Source organism: Scyliorhinus torazame, chromosome 27 (assembly GCF_047496885.1).
Source record: "Scyliorhinus torazame isolate Kashiwa2021f chromosome 27, sScyTor2.1, whole genome shotgun sequence".
Lineage (NCBI taxonomy): Eukaryota > Metazoa > Chordata > Chondrichthyes > Carcharhiniformes > Scyliorhinidae > Scyliorhinus > Scyliorhinus torazame.
Genome location: NC_092733.1, coordinates 24,886,734 through 24,914,605, shown reverse-complemented (window position 1 = coordinate 24,914,605; position 27,872 = coordinate 24,886,734). Strand labels below are relative to the sequence as shown.

General features: G+C 51.2%; 1 protein-coding gene across 1 annotated transcript in view; it reads left to right on the top strand.

Annotated features, from left to right (window-relative positions):
- The window catches only part of LOC140403317 (adhesion G protein-coupled receptor E3-like), a 94,101-nt gene that overhangs the window by 44,578 nt on the left and 21,651 nt on the right, over positions 1-27,872 (top strand). The window contains exons 8-12 of the mRNA XM_072491163.1: positions 44-160; positions 5,227-5,429; positions 8,996-9,166; positions 10,607-10,801; positions 19,604-19,839. Of these exons, the coding sequence (XP_072347264.1) occupies positions 44-160; positions 5,227-5,429; positions 8,996-9,166; positions 10,607-10,801; positions 19,604-19,839 (922 nt within the window). The remainder of the gene's footprint in view (positions 1-43; positions 161-5,226; positions 5,430-8,995; positions 9,167-10,606; positions 10,802-19,603; positions 19,840-27,872) is intronic.

Genomic DNA, 27,872 nt, shown 5'->3' with positions numbered 1-27,872 from the left:
GTTACCTTCAACAGGCAAATCACGTGGCTTTTCATAATTTCAGATCTCGAAATACGGGTTCGTCGGGGACACATTTCAAAGAATGAAAGGCTGACGCTGGATGTGCGAGGCAATACGATGGAACTTTACTGGAGAACAGCCATCAGGCGGAACCAATCAGGTAATGCCGGCTATTGTTACAACAACAACTTGAGTTTGTGCGGCACAACGGCTGCATTTGCCATGATTAAAACAACTTGGTGCAAGAGCGTCTAAGATTTTTGTCTATGGCCACTCAAATTTGGACATTCAGCCTGAAGGCTCGTGGGCAAAAGTTTAAAGCAATGTCCCCTCAGTGTACCAACGCTAACAGGTGCATGTGTTCCAGTTTAGATCCCGCATTCGCAGACCAAAGGTGAGAGGCAGGAATAGTCCAACTAGTCCATCAACACCTGACCCCCCCCCGCCTTAAAGGGCATTAGAGAACCCGCCAGATTTGTTTTTTTCCCAACAATCGACAATCTTTGTCACTGTAACCATTACTAGCTTTATATTCCAGCTTTATATTCCAGATTTATTCAAACTCTACCAGCTGCCGTGCTGGGATTTGAACCCATGTCCCCAGAGCTTTCGCCTGGGCCTCTGGATTACTGGTCCAGTGACATTACCATTAAGCCTCAGTCTACCATTAGATGGATGCCTTTACAGCACTGCTTGTGGGCCAGGGGAAGCAGGATTACTTTCTCCACACCCAAAAAGTTTAACTTAACCCCAGCAGCCGGCCTTCACCCCGTCTGTCATTCCCCTCATCAGCTCATCTTTCTACGAGGCACTTCACGTCCTTCCAGTCTTAACATTGAGCTTTGCGAGTTCAGATCTTAACCAAAATGCCCATCTTCTCTTGGACACTCTGTAACCACTTAACCCTCGTCCAGACCCATCTCTTTGCTTTATCCCATTACCGCACCCTCTTGCCTTACACCATCATCTATCGTGTAAATTCTCCAGCTCTCCAACATAACACAGAGTTTCCCTATTTTCTCACTAGCAGGATTTCCCAACGGCGGGAGTGTGTATTCTATGGGAAATCCCATTGACAGCGCATCGGTCAACATCGGACTACCTCCTGCCCAAAGTGGAACACACCGCTGGAGGAGGAGGGGCCTGTAAATCTCCCCCAGCTCCGAACTTGTCTAAAAAATAAATGGGACGATTCTCCGAGCCCCGCGCCGGGCAGAGGTGCGGAGAATCGGCGCGTTTGACGCGGCGCTGGCCGCTGGAATCTCTCCGGCCCGGATGGGCTGAGCGGCCACGCGGATACGACAGAGTCCCGCCGGCGCCGTTCACCCCTGAGCGCTGCCGGCGGGAACTCTGCGCGAAGGGTCGGGGGGGCGGCATGTGGGGGGGGTGGGGGGCTCCGACCCCGGGGGGGGGGGGGGCCTCCGATGGGGTCTGGCCCGCGATCGGGGCCCACCGATGGGCAGGCCATCCTATCCCCCCTGTTGTGTTGGGCGCTCTGGATCCGTGGAACACATACAGGTCACCAACACTTGAAATAGTGCAACACTATTTTATTAAGTCAGAAACTGTTGAACATACTTTCACTGTGGGTTAACACGATATTAGCTTTAACTAAAGACCTATGCCTTGTCCTAACCAGTCGATGCACTCAGCAGATGGTGAGTATCTGTGCTGCAGGCTGTGAGCTCTGTCCTACTAGGAAGCTGCATCCCGAATGAGCGGGAACTCTGATGTCGCTGTCTTTATAGTGAGTGTGCTCTAACTGGTGATTGGCTGCGGAGTTGTGTGTGTTGATTGGTCCCACTGTGTGTCCATCAGTGTGTGTGTCTGCACCATGATATACTGGTGTATATTATGACACCCTCGGGCCTACTTTCTTGCGCGGCCGGCCCCTGAACACCGACGCCATGTTGAGTCGGGACCGGCGCGCTGAAGGTGTCCCCCGCGCATGCGCGGGTTGGCGCAGCGCCCATTTGGCGGCGGGAAGGGAGGCAGGAGCAGCGTGAACCGCTCCAGTGCCGCTCTGGCCCCCTATGGGGGACAGAATCGGTCGTCCCCGTGCCCGTTTCGCGCCATCGTGAAATGCGACGGCGTTCACTTGGGCTCCATTTGGGAGAATCGCCCCCATTACATCACAAACTTTCACTCCTCCTGAAAGGTCGTTGACCTGAAACGCTGAGGCAATCTTCATTCCTTCCGAGTGAAAACGTTTTGATCAGCTGAGACGCTAAACTGTGAAAAAACATTTCAAACCTGGTCCCAAACTGCGCACCCCTAGTTTTGATGGAGGTTGGGGTTCTAGCGAAAGGTTGAAGGGGGCTGTGTGCCTCCATTTTGACAGGACTCTTTCCTATTTTTTTTAACCCATTTTAGCTTGTTTTCCCCAGCCTTGGGAAACCCAACAGGCAAGAGTGCTGGGTCCATTAAGTGAAAGCCTTTACAGCACTGCTTGTGGACTAGGGGAAGCAAGAGCTCTTTCTCCAGATCCAAGTTTAATTTAACCTCAGCACTCAACCTTTCGATCTCTACCAGCGGCCCTCCCCCCACCTCCACCCAGGAATGTTTAACTTTTCTCAATCATCCCTCCACCCTTCACCACTCTCCCCTCCCTGAGATTGTCTTCTCCCCAACCACCCCCACCCACCAGCCCACAATACTATTTGTCTCTCCCTTGTCATGATATTCATATAAACATATCATGGTGCAAACACACATACACACTGATGGACAGATCAACGGACCAATCAACACACACGCAACATCACAGCCAATCACCAGTGAGAGCACTCGCACTATAAAACAGGGAACACCACAGTTCCCGCTCATTCCAGCAGGAGACAGCTCAGGGCACAGAGCTCACAGCGTGCCACTCAGACATACACCATGTGCTGAGTGCCTCACTCAGTTAGTGCTAGGGCTGTATCCACAGGTTAACTGGTAAAGTACGAACCACAGCCAGAAGTATACAGTAGATGTTATCAAGAATAATAAAACAGAGTTGTACCATCGGCAACCTTGTTGGTTCGTTTGTATAGCGGAACACCCAACACGACATAGTACCAGGATTGGAACCCAGCAACTGTGAGACCTACCTGCACAACTTCAGCGATCCACCATCCTGCGCCATGGACACCATCAGCCCGCCACAGCCGCTCCAAATCGCTGGAAATCTCGGCGTCAACTGGAAGCTGTTTAAACAGCACTTCCAGCTCTTCCTAGAAGCCACAGACAGGGAGAATGCATCCGACACCAGGAAGATCGCCCTCCTCCTCTCCACGGCAGGGCAACACGCCATCGACACCTACAACTCCCTGGCATTCGCGGAAGGCGAGGACAAGGCGAAGTACAAGACGGTCCTTCTAAAACTTGAGCAACACTTCAGCGTCGAAGTGAATGAGAGCTTCGAGAGGTACCTCTTCCAGCAGCGCCTGCAGGGTAAGGATGAGCCTTTTCAATCCTTTTTGACACACTTCCCTATCCTCGCGCAGTCCTGCGGCTATGAGGCCACCTCCGATTCCATGATCCGGGACCAGATAGTTTTTGGGGTACCTCGGGCACCCGACGCCAGCAGCTCCTCAAAATAAAGAGCCTCACCCTAGCCACCGCCATCGAAACCTGCTTCCTCCACGAAAACGCGACCAGCCGGTACTCCCAATTCCAGGCGGAATTGGCACGGCACGGATCCCACGAGGCCGAGCGGGTCCACTCCATCGAGTTCCTCCCGACCCGCAGCCCGGACGAAGGCGGCCATTTCACGCACTTTCCGCGGCCTCCCGCGCTTGTACGCGCCAAAAGAGACATCGACGCAGAGGGACGTGACGCGCAGGCGCATTCTACGCAGGACCGAACTGCGCATGCGTGGTGGCGCAACGAACGCCATGACGTCACGACGTGTGGCAACTGTGGATCCACACATTTAAAGCGGCAATGTCCAGCGAAAAATCGACAATGCCTCCGCTGTGGCAAGATGGGCCACTACGCTGCCTGCTGTCGAGCAGCTCAACCTGCCAACGCTCCCCAATTCCGCCAGCCTCGTAGGGACGTGCGGGCCATTCAGCCTCCATACACTGAGTCATACCCTGACAACCTACAGACCGGTGATACCGACGACCAGGAACCCTTCCGCGTTGCGGTAATTGACAGAAATCGGATGTCCCCAAGTAGGACCCACCAGCCGATGCCAGTGCACAGCGTCAATCCGGGCGATGAATGGTGTGCCACCCTGACGGTCAACCCAAATTCGTCGCCCACCTACTAGGCTGGACTTATGAGCCTGTTTGCACATTGGACTCACTGAATTATTGTGCAACAATGTTAATGTGTTTCTCTTTTTGTCGTCCCAGGAGTTCTCTTTCGATGTTTGATGATTGCACTTGTTTTGTTTATGGTACAACCTCATTGCTATGTTGCACCTGACACCTTCCTATGTATATAGTTTAGCCTCATGTACATGTTGTAGATATTTCACACACATACTCAGCCGCACTCAGTACACACCAATATTTATTACCACATAGGCACATATTCTTGTGAAAAGGGGGGATGATATTCATATTAACATATCATGGTGCAATCACACACACACACTGATGGACAGGTAGACGGACCAATCACCACACACGCAATATCACAGCCAATCACCAGTGAGAGCACACGCACTATAAAACGGGGAACGCCACAGTTCCCGCTCATTCCAGCAGGAGACAGCTCAGGGCACAGAGCTCACAGCGTGCCACTCAGACATACACCATGTGCTGAGTGCCTCTCTAAGATAGTGCTAGGGCTGGGTCCACAGGTTAACTGGTAAAGTACGAACCACAGCCGGAAGTATGCAGTAGATGTTATCAAGAATAATAAAACAGAGTTGTACCACCCACAACCGTGTTGGTTCGTTTGTATAGCGGAACACCCAATACGACATCCCTCTCCGCTGTTCTGCTTATCTGAGGCCTTGTCCACAGGCTTTTCCGCCTGACGGGCAGGAATTTAAATTCCAGAACTTTAAAGGGTGCCCTGCCGTTCATTTCCAGGGAAGCCCGGACATCCAGAATTCCAACCCGGAATTCCCCTCTCCTGCACCTTCACTGAAAAATATCTGACCCATTAACTCTGTCCCTCTCTCCACAGCCTGACCCGCCGAGTGTTTCCGCCTCCGGGCCGCTGCCCCACTGTTATCTTTTTGGTTGGTGTGAGGTCATGTTGCTTACTGCCGCTTCTCGCCACCAGGTGTCGCTGCTGTTGGTTTTATTGCCTACGGGAACCTGGAATCCATTTTGGACGGCGACTTTGTGAAGGAGGAAAAGGGGAAAGGGGAAAAGATGGGCGGGAGTTACAAGCTGAACTCCGACGTGGTGACAGTGACGACAGGGGATAGGCCGCAGGGTACCGAATTGCCTGAGCCCGTCAACTTCACCTTGAGGCACAAAGAGGTTTGTTAAGCGACGTCGCTTTAGCCTGATTTTTGTGAGGTTACTTGTCAATGACTTATGCTCCCACATTCGTCTGTGATATCTTGGTGGTTTATCCCACTGCCCATGCTGTGATACCGTGCCAAAACAGATTGGCCGCGACCACTCTGCAAGGAAAAGGTTTATGTTTTATCTTAACCTTTATATATTTTTTAAATTTTAAGGGTGGGACATTCCACTCCCGACGCCGGCAGGCATCGTCACGGGTGGTACGAGAACATTTTGGAGAGCTGTTAAAAGTCAACGGTTCTCCAAATGTTCCAGTGGGACGCCGAGGCCTGAGGATCATGGCCTAAGTTTTAGTTAGAACGCTTTAACTTTCATTATTGATCAAACAAGAAGCAAAGCCATTGGGCGGGGAGTGGAATGTCCCAATGCCCACCTGTGATGCGTTTCTCGGCCCGCCATTGGCCAGTGGTTGGATCTTCCGGCCCCGCTACTGTCAATGGGGTTTCCCATTGTTCGTATCTTCCGTCGCTGGGAAACCCGCGATGGTGGGGGGGGTCGCCATCCGTGCCACCGGAAAACCGAGCCGGTGGGAAAATTTCAGACTTAATCTTACAGCACTGGCCATTCGGCCAGTCTTGTCAATGCCCGCTCTATCCAAGAGTAACCCAACTGGTCACCACTCACCCGCCCCGTCCCTACAGGTCATAGAGTCATAGATTTGCAATTTTACTTTCTCCTCAGGTGTTTATCGAATTCCCTATGGAAAGTCATGTTTGAATCTGTCACGCTCGGTGGGCAGTGCATTCTGGATCCTAACTACTCACTCCTAGTCACTGCTGGTGATGCGACCATCAATTCACACCAGACGATTAGTAGAAGTGAACAGTGGTTTTAATAAGCTAGATCTGTGCCTGCCTGCGACTGCTCTGTACTGAGTGCCCCCTCCAGGCTGCAGGTTTATATACCACCCCCGAGGGGGCGGAGCCCACAGGGGCATCAACATAATACAATACAATACAGTGGTGAATTGCAGTAGCAATATGTTCACCACAGCTGGTCCTTTTACCAATCAATCTGTGCCCCCTGGCAATCGACCTTTCTGCCATCTGGTTTATTCTATCCAAACCCTTCGTGATTCGAATCTCGACATGTCCCCAAACCCTTCGGCCGACAGAATTGAACAAGGAACCCCAGCTGAGGTGAAACCAGTGACTGACAAAGGGTCAATGTAACGTCCTTGCTTTTGTCTTCTGTACCCCTAACAATAAGGCACACATAATTTTTTAACACCATTTTTCGACTGGTCCTGACTCCGTCAAGGATTGATGTACTCCTCGTACCCTCAGATCTCTTTAGGTATGTCCACCTTCAGGTCCGACCATTACTGTACCGCCTTTTAATCAGTTTTCCTTGAACTGAGTGGCTTGTTCAGCCATTTCAGAGGCAGTTAAGAGTCAACCACATTGCTGTGGGTATGGAGTCACAAGTAGGTCACCTGGGCCCTTAAGTTGCCAATTAATGGTCATAGAATCATAGAATCAGAATTTACAGTGCAGAAAGAGGCCATTCGGCCCATCGAGTCTGCACCGGCCCTTGGAAAGAGCGCCGGACCCAAGCCCACGCCTCCACCCTATCCCCTTTATCCCCGTAACCCAGTAACCCCACCAAACCTTCTTGGACGCTAAGGGTAATTTCGAATGGCCAATCCAGCTAACCTGCACATCTCTGGACAGTGGGAGGAAACCGGAGCACCCGGAGGAAACCCACGCAGACACGGGGAGAACGTGCAGACTCCGCGCAGACAGTGACCCAAGCCGGGAATCGAACCTAGGACCCTGGAGCTGTGAAGCAATTGTGCTAACCACTGTGCTACCGCGCTGCCCTCAAGGGCCTCTTCCCAGAGCGGAAGAAGCTGGTGCCAAGTGTCCACGCACCAGGTGAAACCTCACCGCACCCTCCCACCTCTCCCGCCCCCGGGCAAGTGTAGGCAAGTCCGCCACTGACCTGGACACAAGGGACCCTGTCCTTCCCCCATCCACCACCTCACCAATAAAAAACTCGACCCATGGAGTCATTATGGTACAGAAGGTGGCCATTCGGCCAATCACATCCCTTCTGGCTGTCTGAACAGTCCCATTGCCTTCTGCTTTGGTTGCGTTGCCATCACCGACTAATATCTGTTTTCCATCAACCTTGATATGGGTGGAGCTGACTCAGTCCCTGGGACTCAGCAAGTTTGATTCCCTCAGGTGCCCATCCATTTTCCCTTTGAAATCATTCATTGTGTCCGCTTGCTCCGCCCTGGGTGGCCGCTAGCCGCAGGCCACCATCACTCTGCATTTCAGCGGCAGTCCAAGTCAAGCTGGAAGCTCAGATAAAGTCTGGGGAGCGATATCTGCTGAACTTGGGAGTTACGTGGCAGTTAGTCCAATGAGAAGAAGCTTACTGATTCGTCGGCCAGGAACTCCCTTCCTGTCAGCACAGTGGGTGCACCTACACCACAAGGACTGCAGCGGTTCAAGAAGGCGACTTGCCACCACCTTCTCAGGGGGTAGTTAGGGATGGGCATTAAATGCTGGCCTAACCAGCGAAGCCGGCAAGAACCAATGAATGAATTGAAGGAAAAGTTTAAAAGCTGGGTGACCAATTCAGGTGCAATTTAGCATGGCCAAACCAACTTACCCGACACACCTTTGGGTTGTGGGGGTGAGACCCATGCAGACAATGTGCAAACTCCACACGGACAGTAACCCGGGGCCGGGATCGAGCCCGGGTCCGCGGTGCCGTGAGGCAACAGTGCTAACCACTGCGCCACCGTGCTGCCCTCAGTTTTTATCATCATAATATTTGACTGAGGCATGTGCGATTAATAATGGTTACCCTCCCCGTGACGACTATCGAAGGCCTTGGGTACCCAACATCTCGAGGGATTACTTATGAACTTAGAGGTAGAATATGAAATGAAAATTGCTTATTGTCACAAGTAGGCTTCAAATGAAGTTACTGTGAAAAGCCCCTAGTCGCCACATTCCGGCGTCTGTTCGGCGAGGCCGGTACGGGAATTGAACCGTGCTGCTGGCCTGCCTTGGTCTGATTTAAAAGCCAGCTATTTAGCCCAGTGTGCTAGACCAGCCCCAATATTATGCCACGGCCCCTCGCCATTAGCTGGTCTCAGCTGGAGGATTTCTCTGGAGTGAAACTCCTGATCGCAATTCCCCTTGCGTGTGAACAGAGAAGGAGGTCAGCTTCAGGTGTGATGGCTTCCAAGTACGAACAGCCAGAGTACCCGCCCATTGTCTGGGTCCCCTGCCTCTTGGAGGCAATGAAATCCCGCCTCTTGTGACGAGGATGAAAGAAAATCTGGGTCGAAGATCCCAACTCCAGCGCTGTTGAAATAAACAAACACTTTCATCAAATTTCCAAAAAAGCACAATTTCTTGTAAAGTTATGTGGATATTATTTTTGGAAGTAATTGCAATGGATATGTACCAGCGGAAAGCCCACTTTCTCAAGGTAACAGATTGCAGTGGGGAATATTAGAACAGTCAAGGTAACAACTGTTTGTTTGTTTGATACAGGAAACAAATTCCGACAAAATTCCGGTTTGCGTCCATTGGGAAAATGGGAAGGAGAGAAGCTTCTGGTCTCCCAAGGGCTGCAAGATAGTCACCTTCACTGAAAACCACACAACATGTGGATGCCTGCACCTGGCTAACTTTGCCATTTTAATGGCTCCCGTTGAAATGGAGGTAAAATACATCCTTTGTGCAAAGCTGATAAAAGGAATAACACTGGAAAAGCCCAAGAGGCTCATTCTAACGACTTCCCTCCGCGGCCGCGTTCCTCTCTGTCTCTGTTAACTCTTTCAGCCCTACAATCCATGGGTTCCTCCAGTTCTGGCCTCCTCTCTATCCCCCACCAGGCCCTTAGTTGTTTCGACTTTGAGCTCTGGACTAGCATTCCTAAATCTCTTCATTTCCCTCTCTCCTCCTCAAAGCTGACCTCTTCGATTGAGCAATTGACCACCTCTCCCAATACCTTTACATGGTCCTTTGAAGTGCCTCTGGTGCTTTTGCCACGTTAGTCGCCCCGTATAAAGCAAGTTGTTGCTGTTGCCTACCCGTGTTTAATTGAGTTAGTTGACCAAGTGATGTTTCAATTAAGGTATCTAACGCCTCGGACAGGATTTCGTCCCGTCCCCCCCTTCCCCCTCCCGCTAAGTGTTTCCAGTGGCGGAGGCTACTCACCATCGGCCTCTGGTGGGATCTTCCCACCCCGCCAGAGTCTACAGTGTTTTGTATGACTCACCCGCCCCCACTGCCAGGAAACCCGCCACGGAGGATGTTACCTTCGGCGGGACCGGAAGATCTGACCAGCGGGAAGCACCGGAAAATCCCATGATTTTCCACGTGTCTCGCCAGGGCAGAGGCCATTGGCCAGCACCGAGGCCTTCTGGCCCCGCCTTTGTCAACGGGGTTTCCCGTTGAATCCACCCCTCGCCAGCGGGAAAAGTGCTGGTGTTAGCTTCTCTTCCTGTCCCATCATGCTTTATGGCATTTCAATGGTTGCTCACCCTCAGGTATTGTCTCCCACCCTTTCATGGCAGCTATACGTGTGCTCCCGACCTCGGAAAACCTACCCGACCTCCCCAGGCAGGCAGATTGCTGTTGGGTGTCGGAACTCCCAATCATCTCACCTGCACAATTTTCGTTGTCTTAATAAGTGGTCCGAGGCGAAGACATTTTGCAACCGTGAGCCTCGACCTTTCTGCAACCTTTGACACTGTTGGCCACACCATCCTCTTCCAACCCGCCTCCTCCATGGCCCGGCTCAGCAACCTTAAATTAATCATTTTCCATCCGCTTATCGGCTGAGAATCTCAAGTAACGGTTTCACTCCCTATTCCCTTCACCGTTGTCTCCGGGTCGAACGAATGAGGATCAAGAGCAGGCTATTTGGCCCTTGAGCCTGCTCCTACATTCAATAAGATCATGGCTGGGTGGATAGCGATCGTAACTCCCATTTGCACCCCCCCCCAAAACCCCACCCCCACCCCGTAATCCTCGATTCCCTTGCAGACCAACAACCTGGCCAACTAGAATATATCCGATCCAATATATCCTGAAGGGTTTTGTATATGCTCCACATGGTGCGGGTCAGTGCAACTTTTCCTCTCTTTTGTTTTGCAGGATAGTCTCGTCCTTCACATCATCAGCCTCATCGGAATCAGCCTGTCACTCATCTGCCTCGCAATTTCCACCCTCACCTTTGCCTTCTGCCGTTCCATCCAGCGGGAGACTCGGACCATCCACATGAACCTGTGCCTGAGTCTCTTCCTGGCTCTCTTATTCTTCGTCACAGGGATTTCCAGGACAGGGAACAAGGTGAGGAATTCCAATTGGAACTCACTTCTCCTCTGACGCGCCCTTGAACCATCGTCGTCTCCCAACTGTACTGTAGCACACACTAGACGTGTTGGTAAAATTTAAATGCACAGGATTAAAGGGTCAATGGCAGTACGGAGATGAAATTTGCAAAAGGGACATAAAGCAAAGAACAGATTGGAGGGAGGGGAGTCTGCATTAGGACCACTGCTCTTTTTGATGTGCAATAATGACCTGGGGCGGGATTCTCCGCAATCGGCGCTATGTCCGCCGACCGACGGCAAAGATGGCGCGAATCAGTCTGGCATCGCGCCGCCCCAAAGGTGCGGAAGTCTCTGCATCTTGAGGGGCCGAGCCCTCACCTTGAGGGGCTAGGCCCGCGCCGGACTGATTTCTGCTCCGCCAGCTGACGGGAAAGGCCTTTGGTGCCCCGCCAGCTGCCGCGAAACTGACTTTGCCGTGCGCATGGTGGAGACCATGGCGAAGGCGGAAGGAAAAGAGTGCCCCCACGGCACAGGCCCGCCCGTGGATCGGTGGGCCCCGATCGGGGACCAGGCCACCGTGGGGGCGCCCCCCCCCCCTCCAGGACCCCGGAGCCTGCCCGCGCCGCCTTGTCCCGCCGGTAAGAGAGGTGGTTTGATTCTCGCCGGCGGGACAGGCATTCCAGCAGCGGGACTTCGGCCCATCGTGGGCCGAATTTTTGCATGTCCTTTCAAAGTGTTGGTACCAGTGAGAAAACCAGGGAGAATCTCGGCAAGGGCGGGAAAACATACTGGGTGGGATTCTCCGTCCCGCTGCACCCGTTTTCGGTGCGCCCCCGCCGGCAGCGGGAACCCCCATCCCGCCAGCCGGCCAATGGGGTTTCCATTGTGGCACCCCCACATTGGGAAATCCGCGGGGCGTGAGTGCGCAACCGGCGAAGCGAAGGATCCCGCCAGGGGGAGAATCCAGCCCGCTGGATATTCAGCCTTTTTAGCAAATTTTTAATCTCTCCAAGTTTCCCGCCGTGCTCGTGGCGACTTGCTTCTGATACGCTCAGCCCGGGAAAACAAGATCTCTGTAATCAGCGGGGTGCTCCTTTTAAACGCACCGCCCCCCCCCCCCCCGCCCCCCCCCGCACTTGTTCCAGTTTAGGGGGGGAGGGAGAGGGGGAGGGTGGTGGCTGCCAGAAAGGCAGCATCACGTTCCACGGAAGGAGCACCTTCTCGATGGGGGCGAGCAGAGGCGGGAAACCCCCTACCCACGATCGGGCAGACGTCCAGCCGGCAAGGTCACCAACCCTGCCCGGGTGGCTGTGGCCGGCGGTAGTGAGTGCCAGCTCACTCCTAAAGGGGGCAGGGTTACAGTACCGGGAGAAGATGGGCAGCATGGTAGCATTGTGGTTAGCACAATTGCTTCACAGCTCCAGGGTCGCAAGTTCGATTCCTGGCTTGGGTCACTGTCTGTGCGGAGTCTGCACGTTCTCTCCGTGTGCGCGTGGGTTTCCTCCGGGTGCTCCAGTTTCCTCCTACATTCCAAAGATGTGAGGTTAGGTGGATTGGCCATGCTAAATTGCTCTTAGTGTCCAAAACTGCCCTTGGTGTTGGGTGGGGTTACTGGGTTATGGGGATAGGGTGGAGGTGTGGGCTTGGGTAGGGTGCTCTTTCAAAGAGTGGGTGCAGACTCAATGGGCCGAATGGCCTCCTTCTGCACTGTAAATTCTATAAGATGAATGACCATCTTCGTGCAGCCAGGGTAAGTCTGCTTCCTCGTCTCCCTCAGCACCCCTTAACACACCCATCACAACTCCACGGCGATCTCACTCCTACCCACCTCGCCGCGACACAGCACTTACGTTGCGCTGCCTCCCCCCTACTCTTGCCCATGGCAACTGAAAGAGCCATTGTCCACAACACACTCCCTACTTAAACTGAAATACCACATCGGAAAAGCAAACACAATATGCTCACCCCTCACTGTCTTTAAGTTCACAAAGCCAACCCAATAGACAGACTTTTATCCCGGACAAGCCCCCAATTTGTTATGGATCAGGGTTTAGAGAACCCCAAAGTCTATCATGGAGTTCACCTGACACACAATTGTTAATAGATTGTGGTTATGGGGAACACACGGGCCTACGTTACAGGTGTGGTGCAAACAGAGAGCTAAAGTACTTTTAAATTAAAACAATGTTTATTTATGAAACCAGTTAACACTTTCTAAACCTACAGTAAACATCTGAACAACTATCAACACCAATCCTCACCACAGATACAATATTCTATAAGTAACCCTTAATCTTTCCTTCCAACATCCATAAGACAAAAGACCCTTTTTAACACAGAGATCAGGTTTAAATTCTCTATTGAGAGCAGTTATCACTTTGAAATCACCCAAATGATCTGGAGACAGTCTTTAGATTACAGAGCGATCCTTATACAGCTGCTTGCTTTTCCTGCACTCAAACGAAACTAAAACACACTGACACACACCAGCTTTTTTCAAAAGCAAAAGTGAAAGACAGACAGCCCAGCTCCACCCACACTCTGACATCACTGCAACCATCCGATAAACACCCATTTCTTAAAGGTACACCCACTACAGCTATTTAATAAACACCATTTCTTAAATGTACTCTCACATGGCACTTCATAAATGATACGCTAACCTGGGTGGCACAGTGGCACGGTGGTTAGCATTGCTGCCTCACAATGCCAGGGACATGGGTTCAATTCCAACCTCAGGCGACTGCCTGTGTGGAGTTTGCACGTTCTCCCATGTCCCCGTGTCCGTTCTCCGGTTTCCTCCCACAGTCCAAAGATGTGCAGGTTAGGTGGATTGGACTTGCTAAATTGCCCCTTGGTGTCCAGGGGTGTACAGGTTAGGTGAAGTTACAGGGATAGGGCGGGAGAGTGGGCTTACAGGGATAGGACGCTCTCTAATAGGGGCGGTGCAGACTCAATGGGCCGAATGGCCTCCTTCTGCATCGCAACATTCTGTGATTGTAGAGAACATCATTGGCCATCAAAGGTCACCAGATGTTGGATTGGAGGATCCAGTATCTCAGGAAATCAAGAACAGAGTAACAGGACAATAACGCTGAAAAGCTTAAGCACGATTTGAAATTCCCTGGGGGGAACTGGGGGAGGCAATGGTTAAAATATGGACAGGCGAGGAACTCATTGAGTCTCAAAGTTGGACTTGACAAAGCCAATTGGACTCCGGCTTAATTTTAACTGAATGTTGTGGAGAAAGAAAACCCAATATTGTGGGAGAAGGCGCAGAATGACACCAAGTTCCGCCGGATCTCATTTCCATAATCTGGGGCCCGACCATGATCCTTGTTAGTTAATGCTGATTCACATACCTCTCCTGCAGTCTCTGCCAGGTTTATCTGCCACCCACCCTCCCATCCACCCACTGCCTTAGACCATGATATAGGAGCAGAATTAGGCCATTCGGCCCTTCAAGTCTGCTCCGCTATTCGACCATGTCTGATATGTTTCTCATCCCCATTCTCCTGCCTTATGCCCATAACCCCTGATCCCCTTATTAATCAAGAACCTGTCTATCTCTGTCTTAAAGACACTCAGTGATTTGGCCTCCACAGCCTTCTGCGGCAAAGAGTTCCACAGATTCACCACCCTCTGGCTGAAGAAATTCCTCCTCATCTCTGTTTTAAAGGATCGTCCCTTCAGTCTGAGGCTGTGCCCTCGGGTTCTAGGCTCTCCTACTCGTGGAAACATCCGCTCCACGTCCACTCTATCCAGGCCTCGCAGTATCCTGTAAGTTTGAATGAGATCCCCCCCTCATCCTTCGAAATTCCAACGAGTACAGAACCAGAGTCCTTAACCACTCTTCATTCCCGGGATCATTCTTGTGAACCTCCTCTGAACCCTCTCCAAGGCCAGCACATCCTTCCTTGGATACGGGGCCTTCACACCAGGTTGGTGCGGAATCCAGGCCTGGTGTACCAGGAACTAAAATGAGCCTGGCTTCTTGCTCGTGAGATAGAGTGGAGCATGGATCTCACCTCACCAACACTACGTTCGCTGTACACATTAAAATTGGGGCTTTGCAGAAAAAAAACTGTCAGAAAAATAACAACAGCAGGAGATTTCATAGAATTTATAGTGCAGAAGGAGGCCATTCGGCCCATCGAGTCTGCACCAGCTCTTAGAAAGAGCACCCTACCCAAGGTCCACACCTCCACCCTATCCCCATAACCCAGTAACCCCACCCAACACTAAGGGCAATTTTGGACACTAAGGGCAATTTAGCATAGCCAATCCACCTAACCTGCACATCTTTGGACTGTGGGAGGAAACCGGAGCACCCGGAGGAAACCCACGCACACACGGGGAGAAGGTGCAGACTCCGCACAGACAGTGACCCAAGCCGGAATCGAACCTGGGACCCTGGAGCTGTGAAGCAACTGTGCTATCCACAATGCTACCGTGCTGCCCCATGAGATAAAGGCCTGTAAATTTGCAACCACAATCTGGTCCTGCACTGCACAGGGATCTGGTAGATACAGTGCTTGTAAACCACAACTAATTAATAACAGAACATAACAGAGAGAAGAACGCGGTCTCAAACCAGTGATACCCACAGCGAGAAAACAGAGTGGAAAAAGCTACCATTTGTACAGCGAGTAATAGTCTCACTTCCCCCAATGGCCAGGCCTAATGGAAAACCCACACGACGGTTTGAACTGTCAGTGACCTTGTTTTGAACTAGCCACTGCGATTGCAAGGCTTGAGCGTCAATGGGTCCAGACAACGCGGCGAGACATTGAAATGTCCTTTGACATCGGCAGGACCGGAAAGCCCGTCGGCAAGAGTGGGGGGAGAGGGGGTAAAATTCCGCCCAAAACATCTTCCCTCTTCTGACCTGTTCTTTTATAAAGATTCATTTTCTTCTCAAGGTGGTGTTGCATCAATACCGATGTAACCTGAAGTAAAACAAAGAGCGGAATTCTCCCGCTTTGAGTCCACCACACAGGCCACATCGCCAAGCCCCAAACCTATTAATTATTCACCCGGGTGTTTTACGCCGTATTCGGTGGCAGAGCAGGGCAGGAGACGCGTAGTCCGCCAACATGTCCGGGTGCCACGTTGCGAAGGCCGCCCAATATCACTGACCCACCATGGAGGAAAGAAGGTGGACCGCCCGAAAATGAAGATGGATCTCCGGGAGCACTCTGAGGCTGGAACGTGGCCCTCCTGAGAACGGAGGTTGATAGGGGAAGGCCTCCACCCCGAACTCTGGAACAGGCCCCAGGCATTGTTAAGGTGAGTATCGACATCTGTGCTCCACGTTGTTCCAAACTTCCACAGCACCTTCTCAATCCCCCCATGCAGACAGGTGGGCCGAATGGCCGAATTCTGGGATTCTGTGATGTAAATGTACCGTGTTGTAGAAATGGAATAATTGGTATTTAATGGAGGCAATGGGTGTCTCACCAATCAACTGTAGAACGGGTAAATGCCCTGCATCACTTCTTTTAAGGAAGGCCTACTGAATTAAGTGCCAGTCAGGCACTTGACAGGACAGTGGCAGGCCTTCTCCTAGTATGAAGGACCCCAGGCGGGGCCGAAGTCCCGCTCACATTTAGCTGCCGGCCTTTCAGAGGCTGGCAACTTTATTGACTGGCAGCGCCACTGGGCAGATGGTGGTTGCTGCTGGTACTACACCCATTCGAGATCTCGGATTGTGGGTGGAGCCAGGCGCACAGGTGAGTGATGGCGGGAGGGGATGTGCGACGTGGGGGCCAGAGGAGGAGGGAGTTTTGGGTGTGGGGGAGAGGCTCGGCAACAAGGGCAGGGCATCGGACATCAGTGGGTCCAGTACTTCCTGTAGCCGGGTCCCTCAATCAAGGCACTGGGACTTTGAATGAAGGACTAACCAGGAGCCTGTATGCAACCCCACATGGTGAGCCGCCCCCCCCCCCCCCCCCCCACCCCCCACACCACACTCGCCACTGGGTTAATTCCATGGAGGCGGGATGAGGTTCTTAAGAAGCCATTAATTTCCCACGTAGGAATCTCAATTGCCAGCGGCTTAGGGAAGCCATTCACGAACCTTCCTGTCCATGGTCTTAATTATGCTCTTCGTGTGCGGGGCGGAGAGGAGAGGGGACTGGTCCTCTGCGCGGGGGCCCTGTCGCCAAGGAAACCAATACGTACCTCGATGCCTCATGTGCGAAACCGTGGCGGACATCTCTGAGACATCGAGGTGCCTGGATTTTATTGGGATAAAAAAATCACGTCGAGGGAGGGTGGACTCAACACCAGCTCTATCACTGATCTTTGTAGAGCACTGCCATGTATTTACAGAAACAAAAGTGCTGGAAATACTCATCAGGCAGCATCAACAGGGAGAAGAGCAGAGTTAACATTTCAGAATTGGTCATAGATCAGAAATATTAACTCTACTTCCCTCTTTCTATACTAACGAAGTGCAGCTGATAACACATTGCACATTATGTCATTTCAGCTGGATTCACTTCATAAATACTTGTTTTAATCGTGGAAACTGCACTTTTTGCTGTGAGCAGGAAACAAACAATGCAGAACAACTAAACCCGAATCATCATGCATCTATTTAACCATACCTTCTGCTTTCTACTTTTTTGGCCATTCTTTTCTTTGTCCTCTTTTACCTTTACTATCAAAGAACAAGGGCCGGTGCAGACTAGATGGGCTGAATGGCCTCCTTCTGCACTGTAAATTCTATGAATCTATGAACAAAGAACGATACAGTGCAGGATCAGGCTCTTCGGCCCTCCAAGTCTGTACTGGTCATGATGCTAACCTTGGCCAATACTCTCAGCACTTCCTTCTGCCATGTCCTCCTGTACCCATCCTATCCATGTGTTTCTCAAGATGCCTTTTGAACGCCGTTAATGCATCTGCTCCCACAACCTCCCCTGGCAACGCATTCCAGGCACTCACCACCCTCTGCGTAAAAAACCTGCCTCACAAATCTCCTCTAAACTTTGCCTCACGGACCTTAAACCTGTGCCCCCTGGTGACTGGGAAAGAGTGCCTGCCCATCCACTCTAGCCATGCCCCTTGTAATCTTGTAGACCCTAATTTGAACATCAAATCTGTTGGTGCTACTTCAGAAAAATATTTTTTGAAAGAAAGAAATTCCTTTTGTCTATGTAGTTTCTTGTAAGAATTCAATTCAGTTAATCAAGCGTTCAGGACAATTTTGAACTTCATGTATAATTTCATAGAAATTAGATATCATAGAATTTACAGTGCAGAAGGAGGCCATTCGGCCCATCGAGTCTGCACCGGCTCTTGGAAAGAGCACCCTACCCAAGACCATATCTCCACCCTATCCCTATAACCCAGTAACCTCACCGAACACTAAGGGTAATTTGGACACTAAGGGCAATTTAGCACTGCCAATCCACCTAACCTGCACATCTTTGGACTGTGGGAGGAAACCGGAGCACCCGGAGGAAACCCACGCAGACACGGGGAGGACGTGCAGACTTCACACAGACAGTGACCCAAGCCGGGAATCGAACCTGGGACCCTGGAGCTGTGAAGCATTTGTGCTAACCACTATGCTACCCATGCTGCTGTATAAAGGCAAATGTTTTGTTCACATTTTTCATCCTTAGATTTCCTGAATGTTTGAAACTTAATTAAAAAACACCCATTCATGATGATGTACATGTATGAAGCATTGGATTTGCGTTTTCCATTTGTGTTTTAGATTTGTGCAATAAAGTTGCAAAGCTATACTTCAGATTGGTGGGCATTTTGCCTTTGAAATGAAAATCTGGATTTACCGCCAAAATACTGATTTTTGGTATCTGGAACACTGATTTCTGTTGGGAATGTTTGGCAGCTCTGAATAATATATTACAAGGGGGGTGGGTCTCCAATGGGTGCAGGAGACCTGCAAAGCAACCTGCCCAACACCAGCCCACCCAGGCTGGGTATGGACCTTCCCCTACCCCAGGAAAAGTAGCGGTGAGGGCGAGATGAGGCACTTAAATGTTTTAACGGCCTCAGTAGACGCAAGAGCAAGTGGGCCACCCAATGCCTCCACCACATCTCCCCCCCCACCTTACCCCCACTAAAATGGGGGGGCAGCCCATGCATTCCATTTGACAGGCCTCCAACTCCACCCCACCCCCAAACGTGCTGACTTGGGCAGTGTAAAATCCAGCCCACTGACAGAATGAAAGGAGGTGTTCCACGAAGCAGTCACCCAATTATGGTCTCCCCAACATTGAGAGACCCACATCGTGGATGCAATAGACTAAACTGCACGAGCTGCAAGTGTATCCCTGTTTCACCTGGGAAAGGTGCTTGGGGTCCTGGACCATGAGGAGAGAGGAGGCAAAACAGTATGCTCTGCACTCGCCGCAGGTGGCTGGGGCCAGAACATGGTGGGGTGGGTGGTCCCTTCAGAGCGCCGAAAGGAGAAGGCAGGGGAAGTGTGTCGTGGTCGGTTCACACTGGAGGTGTCAGGGTGGCCCATTGAACTCGGAGGCTGGCGGGGTGGAAGATGAGGAGAAGCATCGGCCTATCATGATCCTGGGAAGGAGGGGAAGTGGATGACAGCAGGAAATCGAATGGACACAGTTCAGGGGCCTAGTCAACTACAGTAGGGAACTCCTCGGTTAAGGTAAAAGAGGTATCAGAAATGTATTTCAATATTTCCAGGTTGGTACAATCTCTGGTAAGAACTACTTTACAACATTACCAACGCTTAAATTGATCCCTCACAAGTCTTTAATCTCTGCAAAGCTTCCTTGGCTGTTACCATCTAACCTGAGCACTCCCTTCCTTTCAGGTTTTATGTGCAGTTATAGCTGGCGTTCTGTATTACTTCTTCCTGGTGGCATTCGCCTGGATGTTTTTGGAAGGGCTGCACCTCTTCCTCATCGTCAAAGACCTCCGGAAAGTGAAAGTTTCTCAGGCTACCGTTATCCGCAATGTCCACCTGTACGCCATTGGTTACATTCTGCCTGCCGTGGTGCTGGGGATTTTGGTCGCTGCCCACCCCAGTGGCTTCGGGACGTCGAGACAGTGAGTAATACGGACCCGATGGCTTTGAGGCGCACACACACACACACACACACACACCAATCTACCTGTCAGCAGCCAGCCCTGGCCAACTGGCCTTAGAATATGGGGGGATATTTAGAAAGACTGACCTTTCACAATAACAATTTTCAAGCATTGTCACTGTTACCATGTAGAAAACAGAGCTTATAGCTTACACTGAAGGAGCTCTCGCAAACAATGTGGTCATGACCAGGTAATCTGCGTCTTTATTGATGTTGGTTGAGGGATTATTTTTTCGTTTGTTCATTTGACAGGATGTGGATGTTGCTGGTTAGGCCAGCATTTAGTGCCCATCCCCAGTTGTCCTTTAAAAGGTGGTGGTGAGCCGCATTCTTGAGCCGCTTGCTGTCCTTGAGGTGTAGGTACACCCATGCGCTGTTAGGGAGGGAGTTGACCCAGGAACAGTGAAGGAACGGCCGATATATTTCCAGTTCAGGATGGTGAGTGACTTAGAGGGGAGCTTCCAGGTAGTTGTGTTCCCAGGTATCTGCTGCTCTCATCTTTCTAGGTGGTAGTGGCCGTGGGTTTGGAAGGTGCTGCCTAAGGAGCCTTGGTGAGTTCCTGCAGTGCATCTTGTAATTGGCACACACGGCTGCTACTGTGCATTGGTGGTGGAGGGAGTGAATGTCTTGTGGAAGGGGTGCCAATCAAGCGGGGCTGCTTTGTCCTGGATGGCGTCGAGCATCCAGGACAAATGTTGTTCGAGCTGCACTCATCCAGGCAAGTGGAGAGTTTTCCGTTACACTCCAGACTTTTGCCTTGTGGATGGTGGACAGGCTTTGGGGAGTCAAGGGGTGAGTTACTCGCCGCAGGATTCCTAGCCTTTGACCTGCTCTGCCAACCACAGTATTGATGTCCAGTTCAATTTCTGCTCAGTGGTAACTCCCAGGATGTTGTGGGCCAGGACGCCAGGGAACTCCCCTGCTCATACTCGGAAACAGTGCCATATACAATCTGTTAATAGCCCCGCTGATGTTAAATGCGAGGGTACCCCCAATATCCAGAAGGGTATCTTGGAACTTCCTAAATGTTTCTTATACAATTTGGTATTATGCGAGGAAAAATATGCAAACCGGTGAGGAAAGATACAGTCTTGTTGTAATCATTCAAATAAAATAATGTTTATTAAACTATAAAACGCGCAACACGAAAAATTGCAATACAGAACAAAATTACAATTAACTACAATAATGGCTGCATTGAATTAACTCTATTCCAGATCTATCTACTTTCCTACTCTCAAAGAATATCCACTTCCCAAAACAACATCCCATAAGTTTTAACACTCTGAGCCAAACCTAGCAAATAATGGATACACATGACCTGTATCTTTATTTTGGAAGAAGCTCCTTCTGGTTCAGCATTGAATCTCTAGGGTTAAAAACATCAGTTTTTCAGTACGGAAGCTTGCTTTCGGGAGCACCCTTGTTTCCATCTGGGCATGACAGTGATCTCAATTGCCCATCAACTGCTCAACTGCTGTACAAGGCTAACCTGCCACTGATGTGGGGTTGATGCCGTTTGATCTTGTCCTGCCTAAACAACTCGTCTTAGAAGTCATGCTTTTAGAGTGTAAGTGTGACATGCATTCTCATCTCTCCTTTTGACCTCCTAACCTCTGTATCTTTCGCTCAGAATTAATTCCATGCCCTATTGTTCCCCACTTGACTTAAGTAAATGTCTGCTCACTCTGCTGCTTGGCAAATCAGCACAGGGTGCAACTGAACGTGAGCGGATAAATCTTTTTACGTACATCAGAGGCTGATGGAACCAAAGTTTCCCAACTCACCCACAAGGCAGCATCCTCAATAGAGCGGCACTCCCTGTGCTGCACTAGAATTACACACTCAGGTTTCTTCAGCGACATTTGAACCCACAATCGACCAATTCAGAGGAACATACACAAGCTGCTGAGCCTGGCATGCTGTTGCTGTTTAACATGGGAATGATGGTGAGACAGTAGTCGAGCGTATGGTGGCGTAGTGACAATGTCACTGGGCTAGTAATCCAGAGACCCAGGGTAATGCTCTGGGGACCTGGGTTCTAATCACATCAGGGCAGATGTTGGACTTTAAATTCAATTCAATAAATTGCAAGCTAGTCTCATACCCTTGATCATTGTAAAAACACATCTAGTACTCAAATATTGTTCTGGGAAAGAAATATGCCATTCATGCCTAGTCGGTCCTATGTGGGACTGGGGACCCACTATCCAAACCCACAGCATCTATCGTCTAGAAGGACAAGAGCAGCGGATACTTGGGAACCCCACCGCCTGGAGGTTCCCCTCCAAGTCACTCACCATCCTGACTTGGAAATATATGAAATGAAAATCGCTTATTGTCACAAGTAGGCTTCAAATGAAGTTACTGTGAAAAGCCCCTAGTCGCCACATTCCGGCGCCTGTTCGGGGAGGCTGGTACGGGAATTGAACTCGCGCTGCTGGCCTGCCTGGGTCTGCTTTAAAAGCCAGCTATTTAGCCCTGTGCTGAACCATCCCCTAATATATCGGCCGTTCCTTCACTGTCTCTGGGTCAAAATCCTTGATCTGCCTCCCCAACAGCACAGTGAGTGTACCTACACCCCAGGGACCGCAGCGGTTCGATAAGGTAGCTCACTGCCACCTTTTCAAGGGCAACCAGGGATGGGCAGTAAATGCTGGGCCCAACCAGTGATGCCCACAACATAGAAACCATCGAATCCCTACAGGGTAGAAGGAGGCCATTTGCCCACCAGGCCTATGAAAATACTCCTTTATTGATCCAAGACTAGGGAATGATTTAGAAATTTAAAAAATGCAAGTGCCTGAAATACTCAGCAGGTCTGGCAACATCTGGGAGAGAGAAACCAAGTTAACTTTTCATGCTGTGACCTTCCATCAGAGCATTTAGGGACAATGTAGGGACAGTGTAGAGGCAGTGTCGAAGCAGTGTAGTGTAGAGACAGTGTAGTGTAGAGGCAGTATAATGACAGTGTTCAGACAGTGTAGAGGCGGTGTAGAGACATGGTAGAGGCAGTCTAGTGACAGTGTTGCGACAGTGTGGAGGTGGTGTAGAGACTGTGTTGAGACAGTGTGGAGACAATGTGGAGACAGTGTAGAGGCAGTATAGATCATAGAATTTACAGTGCAGAAGGAGGCCATTCGGCCCATCGAGTCTGCACCGGCCCATGGAAAGATCACCCGACCTAAATCCACATCTCCACCCTAACCCAATAACCCCATCTAATCTTTTTGGTCACTAAGGGCAATTTCTTTTGGTCAATCCACCTAACCTGCGCACCTGCACAGTGGGAGGAAACCGGAGCACCCGGAGGAAACCCACGCAGACACGGGGAGAACGTGCAAACTCCGCACAGACCCTGACCCAAGCTGGGAATCGAACCTGGTAGCCTGGAGCTGTGAAGCAACGGTGCTAACCACTGTGCTACCGTGCCGCCCTAGACTCGGTATTGAGACAGTGTGGAGGGGGTGTACAGGCGGTGTAGAGACAGTGCAGAGACAGTGTTGAGACAGTGTGGAGACAGTGAGAGATAGTGGGGAGACAGTGTAGAGACAGTGTAGAGGGAGTGTGGAGGGAGTGTTGAGACAGTGTGGGGACAGTGTGGAGACAGTGAGAGATAGTGGGGAGACAGTGTAGAGACAGTGTTGACGCAGTGTAGAGGGAGTGTGGAGACAGTGTTGAGACAGTGTGGAGACACTGTAGAGACAGTGTAGAGGTAGTGTAGATACAGTGTTGAGACAGTGAGAGATAGTGTGGAGACAGTGTGGAGACAGTGTGGAGACAGTGTAGAGACAGTGTTGACGCAGTGTAGAGGGAGTGTGGAGACAGTGTAGAGACAGTGAGAGATAGTGTGGAGACAGTGTGGAGACAGTGAAGAGGCAGTGTAGAGGGAGTGTGGAGGGAGTGTTGAGACAGTGTGGAGACAGTGTAGAGGCAGTGTAGAGGCAGTGTGGAGGGAGTGTTGAGACAGTGTGGGGACAGTGTGGAGACAGTGAGAGATAGTGTGGAGACAGTGTAGAGACAGTGTTGACGCGTGTAGAGGGAGTGTGGAGACAGTGTTGAGACAGTGTAGAGACAGTGTAGAGGTAGTGTAGAGACAGTGTTGAGACAGTGAGAGATAGTGTGGAGACAGTGTGGAGACAGTGTAGAGACAGTGTTGACGCAGTGTAGGGGGAGTGTGGAGACAGTGTAGAGGCAGTGTAGAGGGAGTGTGGAGACAGTGTAGAGACAGTGTAGAGGGAGTGTGGAGGGAGTGTTGAGACAGTGTGGAGACAGTGTAGAGGCAGTGTAGAGGCAGTGTGGAGGGAGTGCTGAGACAGTGTGGGGACAGTGTGGAGACAGTGAGAGATAGTGTGGAGACAGTGTAGAGACAGTGTTGACGCAGTGTAGAGGGAGTGTGGAGACAGTGTTGAGACAGTGTGGAGACAGTGTGGAGACAGTGTAGAGACAGTGTTGACGCAGTGTAGAGGGAGTGTGGAGACAGTGTGGAGACAGTGTGGAGACAGTGTTGACGCAGTGTAGAGGCAGTGTAGAGGGAGTGTGGAGACAGTGTAGAGACAGTGTGGAGACAGTGTAGCGGCAGTGTAGTGGCAGTGTGGAGGGAGTGTTGAGACAGTGTGGGGACAGTGTGGGGACAGTGTGGAGACAGTGTAGAGGCAGTGTAGAGACAGTGTGGAGACAGTGTAGAGACAGTGTAGAGGCAGTGTAGAGGGAGTGTGGAGACAGTGTGGAGACAGTGTGGAGACAGTGTTGACGCAGTGTAGAGGCAGTGTAGAGGGAGTGTGGAGACAGTGTAGAGACAGTGTGGAGACAGTGTAGCGGCAGTGTAGTGGCAGTGTGGAGGGAGTGTTGAGACAGTGTGGGGACAGTGTGGAGACAGTGAGAGATAGTGTGGAGACAGTGTGGAGACAGTGTTGACGCAGTGTAGAGGGAGTGTGGAGGGAGTGTTGAGACAGTGTGGAGACAGTGTAGAGGCAGTGTAGAGGCAGTGTGGAGGGAGTGTTGAGACAGTGTGGAGACAGTGTAGAGGCAGTGTAGAGGGAGTGTTGAGACAGTGTGGAGACAGTGTGGAGACAGTGTAGAGACAGTGTTGACGCAGTGTAGAGGGAGTGTGGAGACAGTGTGGAGACAGTGTAGAGACAGTGTAGAGGGAGTGTTGACACAGTGTAGAGGGAGTGTGGAGACAGTGTTGAGACAGTGTGGAGACAGTGTGGAGACAGTGTAGAGACAGTGTAGAGGGAGTGTGGAGACAGTGTTGAGACAGTGAGAGATAGTGTGGAGACAGTGTAGAGACAGTGTTGACGCAGTGTAGAGGGAGTGTGGAGACAGTGTACAGGCAGTGTAGGGGGAGTGTGGAGACAGTGTAGAGACAGTGTGGAGGCAGTGTAGAGGCAGTGTGGAGGCAGTGTGGAGGGAGTGTAGAGGCAGCGTAGAGGCAGTGTGGAGGGAGTGTTGAGACAGTGTGGGGACAGTGTGGAGACAGTGAGAGATAGTGTGGAGACAGTGTAGAGACAGTGTTGACGCAATGTAGAGGGAGTGTGGAGACAGTGTTGAGACAGTGTGGAGACAGTGTGGAGACAGTGTTGACGCAGTGTAGAGGGAGTGTGGAGACAGTGTTGAGACAGTGTGGAGACAGTGTGGAGACAGTGTAGAGACAGTGTTGACGCAGTGTAGAGGGAGTGTGGAGACAGTGTTGAGACAGTGTGGAGACAGTGTAGAGACAGTGTTGAGACAGCGTGGGGACAGTGAGAGATAGTGTGGAGACAGTGTGGAGACAGTGTGGGGACAGTGTTGAGACAGCGTGGGGACAGTGAGAGATAGTGTGGAGACAGTGTAGAGGGAGTGTGGAGGGAGTGTTGAGACAGTGTGGAGACAGTGTAGAGACAGTGTAGAGACAGTGTTGAGACAGTGTGGAGGGAGTGTGGAGACAGTGTTGAGACAGTGTGGAGACAGTGTGGAGACAGTGTAGAGACAGTGTTGACGCAGTGTAGAGGGAGTGTGGAGACAGTGTTGAGACAGTGTGGAGACAGTGTGGAGACAGTGTAGAGACAGTGTAGAGACAGTGTTGACGCAGTGTAGAGGGAGTGTGGAGACAGTGTAGAGGCAGTGTAGAGGGAGTGTGGAGACAGTGTAGAGACAGTGTGGAGACAGTGTGGAGACAGTGTAGAGATAGTGTGGAGACAGTGAGAGATAGTGTGGAGACAGTGTAGAGGGAGTGTGGAGGGAGTGTTGAGACAGTGTGGAGACAGTGTAGAGACAGTGTAGAGACAGTGTTGACGCAGTGTAGAGGGAGTGTGGAGACAGTGTTGAGACAGTGTGGAGACAGTGTGGAGACAGTGTAGAGACAGTGTTGACGCAGTGTAGAGGGAGTGTGGAGACAGTGTTGAGACAGTGTGGAGACAGTGTGGAGACAGTGTAGAGACAGTGTTGACGCAGTGTAGAGGGAGTGTGGAGACAGTGTAGAGGCAGTGTAGAGGGAGTGTGGAGACAGTGTAGAGACAGTGTGGAGACAGTGTGGAGACAGTGTAGAGACAGTGTGGAGACAGTGTAGAGGCAGCGTAGAGGCAGTGTGGAGGGAGTGTTGAGACAGTGTGGGGACAGTGTGGAGACAGTGAGAGATAGTGTGGAGACAGTGTGGAGACAGTGTTGACGCAATGTAGAGGGAGTGTGGAGCAGTGTTGAGACAGTGAGAGATAGTGTGGAGACAGTGTAGAGACAGTGTAGAGGCAGTGTAGAGGCAGTGTGGAGGGAGTGTTGAGACAGTGTGGAGACAGTGTAGAGGCAGTGTACAGGGAGTGTGGAGGGAGTGTAGAGGGAGTGTGGAGACAGTGTGGAGACAGTGAGAGATAGTGTGGAGACAGTGTAGAGACAGTGTTGACGCAGTGTAGAGGGAGTGTGGAGACAGTGTGGAGACAGTGTGGAGACAGTGTAGAGACAGTGTTGACGCAGTGTAGAGGGAGTGTGGAGACAGTGTTGAGACAGTGTGGAGACAGTGTGGAGACAGTGAGAGATAGTGTGGAGACAGTGTAGAGGGAGTGTGGAGACAGTGTTGAGACAGTGAGAGATAGTGTGGAGACAGTGTAGAGACAGTGTAGAGACAGTGTAGAGGCAGTGTGGAGAGAGTGTGGAGGGAGTGTTGAGACAGTGTGGAGACAGTGTAGAGGGAGTGTGGAGGGAGTGTTGAGACAGTGTGGAGACAGTGTGGAGACAGTGTAGAGACAGTGTTGACGCAGTGTAGAGGGAGTGTGGAGACAGTGTGGAGACAGTGTGGAGACTGTGTAGAGACAGTGTAGAGACAGTGTAGAGGGAGTGTGGAGGGAGTGTTGAGACAGTGTGGAGACAGTGTAGAGGGAGTGTAGAGGGAGTGTGGAGACAGTGTAGAGACAGTGTAGAGGCAGTGTGGAGGGAGTGTTGAGACAGTGTGGAGACAGTGTAGAGGCAGTGTACAGGGAGTGTGGAGGGAGTGTAGAGGGAGTGTGGAGACAGTGTGGAGACAGTGAGAGATAGTGTGGAGACAGTGTAGAGACAGTGTTGACGCAGTGTAGAGGGAGTGTGGAGACAGTGTGGAGACAGTGTGGAGACAGTGTAGAGACAGTGTTGACGCAGTGTAGAGGGAGTGTGGAGACAGTGTTGAGACAGTGTGGAGACAGTGTGGAGACAGTGAGAGATAGTGTGGAGACAGTGTAGAGGGAGTGTGGAGACAGTGTTGAGACAGTGAGAGATAGTGTGGAGACAGTGTAGAGACAGTGTAGAGACAGTGTAGAGGCAGTGTGGAGAGAGTGTGGAGGGAGTGTTGAGACAGTGTGGAGACAGTGTAGAGGGAGTGTGGAGGGAGTGTTGAGACAGTGTGGAGACAGTGTGGAGACAGTGTAGAGACAGTGTTGACGCAGTGTAGAGGGAGTGTGGAGACAGTGTGGAGACAGTGTGGAGACTGTGTAGAGACAGTGTAGAGACAGTGTAGAGGGAGTGTGGAGGGAGTGTTGAGACAGTGTG